General features: G+C 28.8%; 4 protein-coding genes across 7 annotated transcripts in view; 2 read left to right on the forward strand and 2 right to left on the reverse strand.

Annotated features, from left to right (window-relative positions):
- The first annotated feature begins 328 nt into the window (after positions 1-328).
- Positions 329-2,373, forward strand: LOC100568616 (adult enhancer factor 1). The gene is made up of 3 exons (XM_003244910.4): positions 329-1,707; positions 1,774-2,082; positions 2,160-2,373. The coding sequence occupies exons 1-3, from the start codon at positions 1,661-1,663 to the stop codon at positions 2,371-2,373; spliced, it is 570 nt and encodes a 189-aa protein (XP_003244958.1). The 5' UTR covers positions 329-1,660.
- On the reverse strand, positions 2,361-4,081 carry LOC100167814 (NADH dehydrogenase [ubiquinone] 1 beta subcomplex subunit 11, mitochondrial). The gene is made up of 2 exons (XM_001944446.5): positions 3,823-4,081; positions 2,361-2,823 (listed from the first exon to the last, which is right to left on the reverse strand). The coding sequence occupies exons 1-2, from the start codon at positions 3,958-3,960 to the stop codon at positions 2,530-2,532; spliced, it is 432 nt and encodes a 143-aa protein (XP_001944481.1). The 5' UTR covers positions 3,961-4,081; the 3' UTR covers positions 2,361-2,529.
- Positions 4,082-5,018: 937 nt separating this feature from the next.
- Positions 5,019-11,645, forward strand: LOC100160938 (Golgi reassembly-stacking protein 2). 3 transcript variants are annotated; one of them, XM_001943422.5, is made up of 9 exons: positions 5,019-5,243; positions 5,366-5,446; positions 6,558-6,761; positions 6,840-7,057; positions 7,139-7,256; positions 8,612-9,329; positions 10,536-10,598; positions 10,886-10,948; positions 11,110-11,645. In XM_001943422.5, the coding sequence occupies exons 1-9, from the start codon at positions 5,181-5,183 to the stop codon at positions 11,250-11,252; spliced, it is 1,671 nt and encodes a 556-aa protein (XP_001943457.1). In that variant the 5' UTR covers positions 5,019-5,180; the 3' UTR covers positions 11,253-11,645. The 3 variants fall into 3 exon arrangements, with proteins under 3 accessions (XP_001943457.1, XP_008183692.1, XP_016660369.1); XM_008185470.3 differs by having other exon boundaries at positions 8,612-9,215; XM_016804880.2 differs by lacking the exon at positions 6,558-6,761 and having other exon boundaries at positions 11,110-11,505.
- LOC100158874 (FACT complex subunit spt16) overlaps positions 11,354-14,947 on the reverse strand; it is a 19,246-nt gene continuing 15,652 nt past the window's right edge. For both annotated transcript variants that reach the window (XM_029489406.1, XM_001943466.4), the window contains 2 exons: positions 11,653-11,826; positions 11,354-11,587 (listed from right to left, as the gene is read on the reverse strand). In XM_029489406.1, the coding sequence (XP_029345266.1) occupies positions 11,581-11,587; positions 11,653-11,826 (181 nt within the window). In that variant the 3' untranslated portion in view covers positions 11,354-11,580. The remainder of the gene's footprint in view (positions 11,588-11,652; positions 11,827-14,947) is intronic.

Raw genomic sequence — 14,947 nt, forward strand, 5'->3', positions numbered from 1 at the left:
TATTTTACAAGAATGATGGAGCAGAAAAAAATATCCTCCCAAAGTTTACGATTTTACGTTTACATGAATACGCACAACACTACTTTATTGTCGCACCTAGGGCCCAGAGCCTATAACGATTTTTTTAAAAACATTTTAACGAGTGATGGTAAAATCATCGGTATATTTCTGTTATACCCGCGGCAAACTTTTCTTATTTTCTTTAATTTAACGTATGTAGTTAAACATGATGAAAACGATGGTGAAGTTAAAATTTGGCGGTCGGACTTATTTTAAAATTTTAGCTATTTGAAGTCCAAGATCCATCAAAGCCCTAAGGTGATTTTAGATAATAAGTCGAGGGATATTTTGGATTTTAATTTTCCGAGCGAGTAAGTGACCATGCTGGGTGTATATGAAATTACTATACATTTCAAAGGTAACTTTAAAACTAAACCTGATCGCCAAATTTTGACTTCACCATCGTTTTCACATGCTCAATAGGTAGGTACGTTAAAACAAGATAGTCATAGACCATAGTACCTAGTAGTTAGTACTTACTGATTACAATGTGTACCTATATAAATAATATTTTGATTAAATCAGAAATTTGTTTATTTTTTTTTTAAATATCTTAATTTAATGTGTTGTAGAAATAAGATAATTCGCTGATTGTGTAAATCACCATTTGATTTCACCATCATTCCTTATTCATTAAAATACGTAGGTAAAAAAAATCCCTGAACCTAGGAAAAAACATGGGAAATATGGTTATGAGTAATATTGTAGTCTGGAGATTTTTTTTGAGGTTGCTCGTCGGGGGATTGTTTTTCCAGGGATTTTAATTCTGATTACCAGCCTTCAGATAAACCGTAAACAATGGTTAAAAATGATAAATCTTCCAGTTAAAATGTTACACATGACACATCCATTGCAATGACTCGCTACTCGTTAGAATAACCTTTTGTATGGTAGTTGATATAAATTTGAATTATCATTGCCAAATTTAATTCAAGTAAAATATTTATTTACAGCGCATGAATTAAGTGGTAACGCAGCAGAGATATTCCTTATTTTAAAAATATTTATGCGAACCACCGAACCCCTTCTAATTATATGCTAATTAATACATTTAGATATTATCATTCAGGTAGGTACGCAAATTTTTTTTCACATTTTTACACCCCCATTTAATTTTTTCCCAATTCTTCCCAAATTCAATTCACTTGATTTTTTATTTACTCGTATAATCATTATTATATTTGTATTTATTCTTGATGACGGTCACTATTCACGAAAGATACTGACCGCGAACAAAACAACACACGTCGCATGTACCTACCTAACGCCTAACCCCTTTCGACCAGTTTTATTAGTGGGTACCTATCTGAATCCAACAAAATAAGTTGACCTCGTAAATTACTCAACTGACCGTTGGACATTGTAAAGTATCCTTAGAAACATTTTATGCTTCAAAATACTTCGTGAAAAAAAAAGATTACCCTCTTCAAAACTATAAAATTTGTCACGGTCGAGCCTGTAATTTTACCCCTTTTATGATTCAATAGGTATCAAAGTATTTTACGGGAACAGAAAAAATCTTGTTTCTCAAACACTATTCATTTGTCAACAAGTATAAGAACATGCAACTTGTGCATTGATCGATATTTTACATCCCATTATGAACATCAATAAAGTTAACAATCATGAGTTTATTTTAGATTATGGGTAAGTACAAAAACGATTGATATCTATTTAAAATTATAAAAATTAAAATTAATTTTGTTTTTATAGAGCCAAAATAGATGCAGCTATAATGAAATCATTATATAAAGATTATGGTCTAGAGCAAGGTGGATCTAAAGCAAATACATGCATAGATTTTTCAATCCAAGTTAATAATAATCAAAATAGCCCAACAAAAATACAATATGGACATTTTAAATTTGACAATTTGGCATCTGCTGATAACGATATCATAGGGATGATGTGGGAACCAGAACTAGACTTTGTTGATGATCCAGAATGCTATAACGAGTTTAAAAATAATGATGTTCCAATGAGATTTATGTGTGGCGTATGTTTGGGTCAATTTCGTACTAGGTAATTAAAAGTATATAATTTTGAAGAAAAAAATTTTGTAAATTAATTGTATTCATTTTAATTTATTAATATTTTAGATGTGCTTTGGATATTCACTTTAGAGTTCATAGAGGGGATAAACTATTTAAATGTGTACTATGTGATAATATATTCAACGAATTAGCTACTCTAAAACAGCATCGAGAATTACACAACATAAATGAACGAGTTACATGTGGAATTTGTGGATTACATTTTACAGAAATATATCACATGATAAAACATAAAAAAAAGTATCATTTAAATAAATAATAAAACAATTTATTAGTCTATATTTTATAGACCTGGTAAATAAATACATTTATTATTGTACAATGAAACATTTGGTTGCTTTTTTATTGAAAATCATCTTATTTTATCCACTAGACACAAAAACTGGGATTTTATAACATTATGGTACTAATAATATTAAATTACTATTTCAGTATCACCTAATTCTTCTTCAGTGGGTAGTTGCATCAAATGTGGTTGTATGTAATTAGGATCGATGAGTGGTAAGCCTTGATCTTCTCTTCTTCTCAGTTCAAGGAAAGCTTCTCTTTCTCCCCAATTCTTGTAATTGTAGTCTGGCATATATGCAAACATAAATATACCACCTACTATACATAAAGTGATTGAAAAAAAACCAGTAGCGTGCATAGCATTCAAGTCTTCTGTCTCATCGTCTTTTTCAAAGCCATATGATTGCCAATTGCGTTTTTGCTAAACAAATATATGATTCAAAATTATCAAATTATAGCATAATTATACCTAAGAATATAACTTAAGTATTCAACTTGTTGCACATTAATATCATCGGCCTTACAAACTCTCACTAACTACAAATTTGTCAACTAATATAAAAGATTTAGAATTAAATATAACCCAGAACCCTTAATGAATATTTCCAAAACAAAATATAATCAAGTAGTATAAACTAAATATCTTTAGATTAAAAACTCATTTATAAAATAATTTTCACTATTTAAATAAAATGTAATTACTATTATGATTATAAATAATTTGAAAAATATATTATAATTTAATTTCCGAGTACAGTGAAACCTCCCTAACTGACACCTCTGAATAGCAGACAAAGTTTCAGCGACCAAGAGAGTCCAGTTTCACAATATTTCAGTTTTTAGATCAATCCAACAATATATTACAATGCATTAATTTTTAACAGCTTTAATTTGAAATGATAATTACAGTAGATCTTTGATGTGAACTTGGTAGTCTGGACGGTACATTAATCCATTAAATACTTGTCCGAATTTAAAGAACTCAATTAAATTATGAAAACAATTTTTACATAATCTATTTTTTTAGTTTTTACTTAGTATAAAAGCATTGTGCCATTGTTATAACTTAAATTAATAATAATAATAATAATGAAACAAAATTGTTTAAAATGCCTGAAAAACAAAAAACCAAAAATTATAATAAAAAGCTTATAATTTAAACCAATGGTTTACTTTGAAATCCGGGGGCATAATAGTATTTTCTAAATTTTAAAAATTAAATTATAAAGTGATTAAGAAATGGTAAAGCAAAAAAATAAAAAGAAACAAATATTCAGGGTCTTAAAAAGCGTATTAAAAAATGAAAAATCACCAATTAAACGCACATGTTTAAATATTTTTTAAATTTAGATCTTTGTTGTACAAGCATAGATAAGATTAAAATACATTAAAATGTTTTAATATTTATTTATAATATTACTGGTTCATGTTCAGTTAGTTCAGTATTGGTAACGCACACTTCTTGATTTTTCTTAGAGGTCGATATATGACGTTGAACTGATGACATCGGACGAACAATTTTTTTTGTAACTTGAGCAAGTCTAACTAAAGAACTCATTTTGGTCAATTACAATACTGGAAAGTTTGAAAAAATTGAGAAAATTAAAAGAGAACTAGAAGAAAAAATAAACGATAGCCAAAAAAAATTACATGCATATTATGACAGTATCAAAATTTTCTCAGACATTTTTCATAGTTGATAAGAAAAATAGCAGCTGGAGTACGGATGGTACTAGGGTAATGACACAGTAATGGTTAAAGGCACAGACATAGATAAAAGATAACACAAAACAAGGCAATGTGAACTGGCCGAGTCAGGCGATCGTGGCCTTGAACACGGTTCCAGGGGGGCGTGGCATACGTGAAATAGGGAATGGTAAACAAGCCGACCCCGCGTAACGTATCCCGCCATTGTCTTGGAACCGTTTCCATAATATTGGTAACCATGGGTCTAACATCTTGTTGGTGCGTGGAACCGTTTTCATGTTTTTCGTAGGTTCAGACTTCAGATCATAGGTAACCAAGACTCCAATCAGCTGATCGAGTTTCACTTCTGTTAGCGACCCTGTTATCAATACACCTTGGGTATAAACCACGATTTAAGATAGTATGGTTGCCCAACGAGCTATGATAAGACGGCATTGGATTTAATCGGACCCCGGGCACTAGCTCTTCTAGTGGACTATTTTATAATTTATAATATAATATGATCATTATACAGGGTCTTCCAAATTTCGGTCTTTTGTCACACGAAATTTGGAACACTTTGTATATAGGTATAACATAACAATTTTTATTAGTTTTAATTTGAACCAATATGAGTGCTGTATGCGGGGGTCCCCGTAGATCACGTGACTTTTCGATTCAAACCATCGAGGTATAGTTTATATACCTCGATGATTCAAACCGTATGCCGTGTGATAACATTTTTCTAATGGGTCGATGGCATGGTTATACAATCATAGAGTATAAGGTATAAGGTATAGTATAAGGTCTATGGTATCAATACACCTTGGTCGATGGGAAACCATACTATCTTAAATCGTGGTATAAGCACTGAGATAGTGTTATCTCAGTGGGTATAAATTATTATCATATCTAATGATAAGAGATAACATATTGTAGTTACACGTCATTTGCTACAACTAACACTTTAATAAAAACTATATATTTTCCTGAATTGAAATTAATTAATGTTGTTATATTCACTGTAGTATGCGAGGGAAATTCTAAGACCTAAGTCGAATTGAACGTTATAGCGTTATATGATACATTAAAATGGGATCTGCAAATAGTACTCCTATTCCGGGTGGAGGAACAGAAGGATATCATGTCTTAAAAGTAATACAAAATTTTAATACAATTTATTTACGTGAACAATTTATAAAAATATTTATTATATAAATATAAACATAAATGTTGGAAATCAATTTGAATATTACCTTTTAATTATTATTATGTAGGTACAAGATAATTCACCAGGCCAAGCAGCGGGTTTAGAAGCCTTTTTTGACTTCATATTGGCTATTAATAACACAAGACTTGTAAGTTATATTAAGTTTATACTGAATTTAATAAAAATAAATTAACAATAATAATAATAACTGTATAAAAATTGATAAAAACTAATATTTTCAATGACTGAGAAGTAGTAAACTTATTTGCTTTGTATGTAATCAATATAGTTTGAACAATAATTTTTTTAAACTTTATTATTAATTTTTATTCATAAATAGCAATTATAGTAACATAGTAATAACCTTAACCTGCTTATTAGTAGATAATATATTTATTATAATTATAAAGTTATTTATTCCACAAAAACTAATAATACATAGTTTGGAAATTTTTGTTTGTGGACCGGTATTGAGTAGAAAATGATAACTAAAGAGTAAAGATAAGAGTAATATTCAGAGTTTTTTAGTTAATTTTGTGATGCCGTACGTCGTAAAAGACAAAACTTTGATCATCTGGAAGTTTTCAACTTCATCACGTTAACATACTAGCTCATTTCTCACACCTTATCAAAATTTCTTTGCTAAAGATAACATTTCTACAAATTGTGTCTTTACTACTCTCTTGATATGAATCCATATGTTTTTTGATTTTTCCTTAAACATCTTAAACTAAAATCGTCATTGAAAAGGACCAGATTATGGTTATGCGAAGATACTATAAAGAATTACACGAATGCCTTGATAAGCTAGGATATTCCCATTTCCCAGAGAACAAACCCAGTGATGCAATAAGTTTATCATAAAGCTTTGTAATTTAAGTTTAAATTCTTAAAAAAAAATCTAAAACTTTTAAGTTGAATTGATAAAGCTTTTAAAATTATATTATTGGAAGTTAATATATTTTTTGCTACACACAATATTTCAAAGTTCATAATATTTCAATATATATACTATATATTCATCTCAACAATTATTATCCTGCACTCCGTGCACTCCTGTACCTATCACTCCTGTACCTGCACTTATTTAAATATTTATTATTTAATGGGAACAAATTTATTTTTAATAGGCTAAAAAGTAAATCTAAAATTATTTTATTATTTTATTCATTTATGAATACAATGAATTGAATAATAACAAATAATGTATTTATTAATATAGTGAAAATTTATATTTTTTGTATTCATGTTTTATTAAGGATAAAGACAACGATACTCTTAAAGAAATGTTAAAAAATGGAGATGGTAATGAAATTACATTAGCTGTATACAGTAGCAAAACACAAATAGTTAGAGAAGTAAAAATTATACCAAATAGTAATTGGGGTGGTCAAGGATTATTGGGTGTGAGCATACGGTTTTGTTCTTTTGCTGGAGCCAATGAAAACGTCTGGCATATTCTTGTTAGTAATAAATTAATTAATACTTCATTTTTTTAATTTTATATATATATACTTTTTTTTTAATGTTCATATTTTTAGGATGTCCATCCAAATTCTCCTGCTGATAAAGCTGGCCTTAGATCACATACAGATTATATAATTGGATCTGATTCTATAATGCATGAAAGTGAAGATTTATTTATGTTGATTGAAGCTCATGAAGGAAGACCATTAAAATTATATGTTTATAATGTGGAATTGGATACTTGTAGAGAAGTTTCAATTACACCAGATACTGCATGGCCTGGCGAAGGAAGGTGATTTATCTTGCATTTAGCTTACTTTAATAGTATTAATTCTTAAGATAATGTTTTTTAACAAATTGTTTATTCTTAAAGTTTGGGCTGTGGAATAGGGTATGGGTACTTGCACAGAATACCTGTTAGACAAGTGTATCAAAATAAGGATATTCCGGCACCACCAGTTATAAAACCAGCTGTGGTTAACAATGTGATGGTAAGCTAGTTTTTAATTATTATATAAAATCATTATAACAGTTGATTATTTTCTGAAATGATGAATAACTTGTGCAGTTGTGCATTGGTATACGCAAGATTTTTCCCAAGGGTGAGGAGGGGGGTGGGATGGGGTGAAAATTAATAATTTCAGTTATATTTTTATTTTGTCCAGTCTCATAATTTCAGTTGAGGCATTTGAATTAGTTTTTAAGACTTCAACTTTTGTAGTAGAGAAAATGTTCATCAACTTTGATGGTGGTTTTTGATAGAAAATGGCTTAACTAGAAAATAGTTGGTATTTTTGGGAGGTCAAAATAGAAAATTCTCAATACTTCTTGAAATAATAAAGAAAAAAAAATTAAAATTTCTTAAAATTTTAACATTAATATTAAAAAAATTGTTTGTTAACGTTGGTTAGACCATCTTTACTTAGATTTCATTTTATTTTTTTTTAGAAAACATCAATAAAAAATTATTTGTCAAAAAGCTTAAAAACTTAATAAGGTTCTTCATGAGTTTTTATTATAGCTATTTGAAAATATTAACGATACTTAAAAATAATTATTGTTTATAAGCATTTAATGTTGAAATGTTGACAAAACAACAGTTAATTTGAAGTTAAAAATGTTGAAAATGTTCGATTTTTATTGCTAAGTTTTGAACTTTAAACCAGGTCCCTCTCCTCCATATTCATATATATAGTTCATACTACAGTCAAAAAATCACTGATCAATTTAGGAAATAGATATAGAAATACAATATTTTTTTCAAAATTGAATTCAACCCTCCTATATTATTACTAATAAAAGCAATATTAAGATCAAATAAAATATCCTAGGCTAACACACCGACACCGTCTTCCCTCAGATTTGTTTTTCGTTTACAGTGATTTATTATAGGTAGGTTAGGTTATAGTGACTCACTCAATACCTAATTTACGTCAGAGCAGGCCGCATTGTTCCATTTTTTATTTATGTAAGCTAAGCAAATCTGTTAATACATAATATGTGAATTTAAGTCTTTGCTTACTAGTTGACTATTCAGTTGAAACTTGATAATTATTAAAAAAAAAAAAAAGAATAGTAATATATGGTAATTTGGGGGGGAGCCTTCAGCCTATGCAAAGCCACAATTAAGAAATATATTTGGCGGTGACCAGTTTTTGGCACTCAGACAACACTTGTTGTGTCTATATTATGTACATAAGTATCTGTACCCTGTGCATAAGTAGGCTGCTGAGTATATTTCTTAATTAGAATATGGTATTGACATACAATTTAATGAAGGTTTGTATGAGACTAGTAATTAGTTTGTTTTCATAAAATATCTCACCTAATTTATTTAATTTTATAGGCATCTGCTGCCCAAATACCGCAAGTAATTAACCCACCGGTTCTGACACCTCAACCACCTATTATTTCTGATCTTCCAGTGTCTGTTAATAATTCAAATGTTGAGGAAGAAAAATCTAAGGAACAGCTACCATTGAATGAAAGTATTCAACCTACGTCCACACCATTTTTCAACAATACACAATCTGAAACACCTGTTTCCATTTCCACAGATCAACAAATACCTTATTCAAGCAATTCAGTGCCTTCACCTTATTTTCCTTCCCAAATAACTACATTTCAAAATCCTTCTATTCCCACATTCCAAGCTCTAAATTCTCAGTATAGCCCTCAGCAACTAAGTTCTACTTCAGATACAATAAAACCATACGTATTGACACCACAAGTAACAAGATTACCATCATTTACAACACAAGAACCTATCAGCATCTCTACTCAAGAACCTTCCATAACATCCACGAGCCTCGCCCAAACTGCTACAGCTCAAGAATTGAATAACCAGTCATCAAATGTATTTCCTCCACAGAGTAGTTATTCCCAATACCATCCTACTGATATTGGGGGTGCTACAACTATAGCTGATGTACCGAATTCTAAAGATATAAGTAATTACTTCACGCAATTTCAAACTCAAGTCAGCCAATCAAATAGTTCAAGTACTATACCTATGTTTTCTGTGAAGAATTTTCCACAGATGTCGCCTTTAGCACAACCTCTTGGTATATTTTATTTTTTGTTTAATTTTCAATATTAATTATTGATGTTATGAACTATTCAATTTTTGAACCAAACCAAACTGAATCAAGTGTTTGGTTTGGAAAATGGTCTGAAAATTGCAAATATTTTGAACAAACTAAATGCCTTACAATTATTGAAAATGCTTGGGTATTTTTATTTGCATAATTTAACAAACGATAAATTGACTAACAATAAAAAATTGAATAGAATGGTTGTTGAGATGAATATAATATTCTACCCTCATAATTTTAATAAATTATCAATTCGATATTGTTGAAGAATAAGTTTTAATAAGTATTTAAATTTTTTTTTTTTTTTGGTTTGACAAATAATTTCAATATTTTCTTAAGTTTGGCTATGTTAAATTAGAGCTTGTAACATCAGTAATATCTTGTCCCCAAAAAGAAATATTTTTGCCATCAATAGATATGTACCCCACAGATTTAACAAAAAAATAATTTATTATATCAATAAATATGTTTAATTCTAATATCAAAATAATTAATATGATATTAATACAACTATTAGGGAAGAATTGTAAAAAGTTGTTTTACCATTATCAGTTCTTACCAGAAAAAAAGGAACAACTTAAAATAAATTAGGTAGTTATAAATCACATTGTGATTATTTCATCTATTATGTTATGTTTTTGTTAAGATATATAAATTTTCTTAGTGCATAATGGTAGATCGCTTATAACATTTTCGACAAAATTATCATTTATACTGTGAGTAATGAATTTATAGTTACTTCAATATTTTACTTATAGTGATTGCACAATTCATAATACATTTAATATAATTGTTTAAAACGTTGTAGTTTACCAAACTTAACATAAACCTTAAAGAATTTCTACATAATTTATATGTTAAATATGACATCAGATTATTATCCATGTATCACAAAAATTATAGTTTTTTATTACTCTTGCGTAATATTTTATTCCTACTTATTAGTTTATAAATTATGTATAACTTAGGGCCTGTTTAACAATCATAGTTTAAACCTCGGTTACGCCTAACCCACAGATTTTACTAGCCGAATTCGGTGGTTTAACCTTAGTTCAACGATTGTAATACAGGCACTTGGTATCTCTAGTTGAAGATAAACACCAGTTTTACTAGCCTATTTTAGTATTTCAATACATTGCAAGATAGTATTTTATTCAGAGATCAATGATTTTGCAGGAAACAATTATTCGAAGATGTCAGATTCTCAATCACAGACAATACCTCCACAGCCTCAACCAGGTAGTAAAAAATAATTACGCTGTACAGTATTATATTAAGCTAACACTTATTCGTTTTTAAGAAAATCACTGAAAAATTAATTTATTTTTAAAGATCATATATGACTACTTGTGAATCATATTTAAAAAAACAATATATATAAACCTTTATTTATTAAAAATAAATATTAAATCTCTAAAAATACCAAATTGGTGTAGAAATAAAATTCCCCTATTGGTGTTAACAAATTTCCAGAGTATATACTAATAATAATTATTAAACTAAATTATGGTTTATTTTTTTCTCAGGAATTAATTATTCCAATGAATCATCTCAATTTCAACCATTACAGCCATCACAGTATCAACCAAGTAATTTTTAATAATAACAATAACTGTTTTTTATTGTTTGTAATCTATATCATTTTCAATACATTTATTTGATAATTTAGATTAATATCCTAAAAGTGAAAATATCAACTGTGTAGCTTTTCTGATTTTATTCTTTAATTTATTATTTAAATATGTTACAGGTGTTTACTCAGGAATGCCACTTACAACTCCAATATCCTTACCGGGCATGCCACCAATAACTGTTAGTGCAACTCTACCCTATTCGGCTATAGAAAGCTTACAAATTGATCAGAAGAAAAATATTTTAAATAGTAATAGTTAAATTCTTATTATTTAGGTCATTTCTACTTGATTAATTAAAATTAAATATTATATAATAATTTTAATTACTCAAATTAAACCACAAATTCTAATATAAAAAAATGTATTCAAATATTTATTTATTTAGTTAATAAGGACATTAAAAAAAAATTACACAAATTTTGGGCCTTTAAATGTATTCTTGAAAAATGCTGAAAATTAAAATTTACTTAAATCTAGAAGTATTGTATAAAAATATATAAGAAAACAAATTATAAATTTATAATGCTAAATTAAGTTATCTTGATAAGCTTCATAATTATTAATGTGTCCAGTTTCAAGTTCCATTATTATTTTCTGAAAAAAAATTATACACAATTATATTTAAAGTTATTTAAAAAAAAAAAAAAAAAAAAACTTGCCTATGTTTTTTAGAAGAATGACGATCACCGCTATCATCGTGGCGACGTTTTTCACCTCCTGTAGAACGTTTTCCATGGTGTCCACTGCTACTGCTGTGACGATTACTACTGCTATGATGATGATTGCTGCTGCTATTTGATTTATGATGAGATGATGATTTACTTTTAGATGGACTAAAATAATTAAAAACAGCAATATTAAACTATAATGATCCCAAATATTATTAATTAGTATTGGTAAATGTTTGTGTTTTAAATTTCATTTAAACTGGATATCTAGTTATCAGTCAGCTCAGAGTAGTTATTGATGCCTCGAAAGAGTTCAAATGAATAAATTGTCAAGTTTTCCACTCTATATTCTAAGATTCATATTTTGTTTACATCATATTATAAGGTTGTTGCTCTGAATCCCCCCTCCACCAAACATATACATTATTTGAACAGATCTATTGTCTACTGTTTTTCCTTTACAAAATTAATTCTGAACATTTGTTTAAAAATAGAAAAAAAATTAAGCCAAGTGAGAATTGGAAAGAGGTTATGAGACAATTTGACAAAAATGTGTGAAAGTAGTCAATAATACTTAAACAGAAAAGAGGAACATCATCAAAAATTAAAACTAAGATAACATTGTGAAGTAACATTAAAAAAAAAAATCCGAAAATATTCACTTGCTTTGCAAGAACTCTAAAGCATAAAAATCCGTGTTGTTTATACTGTACAAGAATTAAGTAATATTAAAACATAGAGATGTGAGCTTGATTTTTTTTTTTTTATTGAAATTTTCAATGACTGAAATTTGCGATAATGACTATAATAATCATAGATAATAAAAGAATGGATAGGCCATACTATCTTATCACACGTGCATGAACGTTACAAGGGTCTCATAATAAAATAACCCTTGCTAGAGTGAGAATACCATATAAAAACTGGCCGTCTCTCATCTACATTCTAGCACGCAAACCCCTTGTATATTAATATAGGAATGGCCTATCCATTATTTTATTTTCTATGATAATAACATTGTTCTATGATAATAATAAAGACTGTGATAATAACGATAGTGATAAGTGATAACTGATAATATTTTATGATTCTATTTATAAAATTTATAGGTCTATTTGTGGGTAAGTTTGTTGTTTATTGTAAGTGATTACTGATTACCAGATAATTAGCCTGTATGGATAAAAGCGTGAATTGTGTGTAAACTTGGATGTTGTGCAGTGTAGTAGTGTACATGTTTGACTAAATTGATAACTTTAATTTTATTTAATATTATGTTTTAATAATAAAACATATTAAATAAAATTAAAATTTTTCCACAACAGAAAATAACTATGAAATATAATATCAATAGTATATTATGTAATTTATCTACTGTTTGAGATTAAGCATTGTTTATTAATTATTAGATATACTTAATTTAATATTTAAAATATATTAATAATTGCCATATTTTCAAATAAATATATAAGCATAGGATATAATATTTTTTAACTACTAAGCACAAACAAAACTGTGCTTTCATAATTAGAACCTACAATATATTTTGTTTCTAGAGAACAAATTTTGTTCATCTGACATGCCATTTAACAATTTTTATATCTTGTTTTTTTATTATTATTATTATTTAAAATACATCTACAATCTATACAATTTTTGTACAATAATTAGATTTGATGAAAAAAGAAGAGAATATAAAATTGACGGCGAATATTAAGGTTGGGAAGTTATCCATTGATAACACCCAGCACGTGCGTTAGATTGACTAATGATTATTAGTGTAAGAGATCCCTACACCATTTTCTTTTTAGTCTTCGTCGAGGGTTGTCGGGTAGAGTTTTAGATGATAATTTTTTAATTAGTGGATTAGTGTGTGATTGGAGTTTATTATGAAATCTAATGTAGTATGTTTTAGAGATTTGATTTAGGGTTTGTATTTTTAAGTCTTTGTGGAGGTTGGAGTTTGTTATGTACCAAGGAGCAGAAGAAACTAGACGGAGACAGATGGACTGGAAGGCTTGTATTGATCTGGTGTTGGAGGGTTTTGCGGCTCCCCATAATTGGATGCCATATGTCCATAGCGGCCTTAGTAGGGACTTGTAAATTAGTAATTTGGTGTCAATGTTCATTTTAGATCTCAATAATGGTCTTAAGAGGTGTAGACAGGAATTAAGGGCTTTTCGTTTATCAACAATGTGAGAATTCCAGGTTAGTTTACTGTCAAGGGTAAGACCAAGGTATTTTACTTGTGTGCAAATAGGGATTGGAATGTTGTTCATTGAAATTTGAGGACAAGTTTTTTTATTTAGGGTAAACGTTATGAAGGAGGACTTGGTTTCGTTGATTTTGATTTTCCACCTCTTTGTCCAGAGGTGTATAATATTGAGGCGTCTTTGTATCATATTTGAGGCTATAATGGGATTTTCATTGGTTGCTAAAATTGCTGTGTCGTCCGCGTAGGAACCAAGTTCGGTATAGGAGGTTTTGGGAATGTCATGAGTGAATATATTATATAGAAAAGGGGCAATATCGCTATCTTGGGGAACTCTGGCAAAAATGTCAAAGTAGTTTGAGTAGCATGATTTCTGTCGTACGATGAAAGTACGGTCACTAAGGTACGATTTTATAAGTAAGTAATAAGGCACAGGCAGACATTTTTTTAGTTTGATCAGTAAGCCTTCAAACCAGACTCTATCGAATGCTTGCGCTACGTCCAAGAAGACGGCAGCACAGTAATGTTTTTTTTCTAGTGACAAAGATATAGTGTCGACTACTCTGTGAAGTTGATAGAACGTTGAGTGTTTCGGTCTGAAACCGTATTGTGTGTCTGGGATCATGTTTGCAGAGGTAGCCAGAGGAATGAGTCTTTTTAGTAAGATCTTTTCGAATACTTTTGATAGAGTTGGTAATAAGCTTATGGGTCGATATGATGTAACTTTTTCTGGAGGCTTGTTAGGTTTTGGAATTAGTATAATTTCGGAAAATTTCCAGGTTAGGGAGAAATAAGATAAACGTAGTCGTTTATAAAAAAACGTTTTTCTTAAAAAATTATTTTTTAAATATTTTTTATCCTTATAATTTTTTAAGTTTTTTACTTTTTTGAATGACAACATTGGGTTATAATTTTATATTCCAAATCAGAATATTTTTCTTAATATTTTAATACATGAAAATCGAATTTCGAGTGAGTAGTTTATAAGTTATAAATATTCAAAGTTTTGATGAGCGGAGTGGAATGGTACGGGGTTACCCCACGAAATGTTTGTCCACTTCTCCGCTCATCAAACTT

This window comes from Acyrthosiphon pisum, chromosome A2, assembly GCF_005508785.2.
Source record: "Acyrthosiphon pisum isolate AL4f chromosome A2, pea_aphid_22Mar2018_4r6ur, whole genome shotgun sequence".
Classification (NCBI taxonomy): domain Eukaryota; kingdom Metazoa; phylum Arthropoda; class Insecta; order Hemiptera; family Aphididae; genus Acyrthosiphon; species Acyrthosiphon pisum.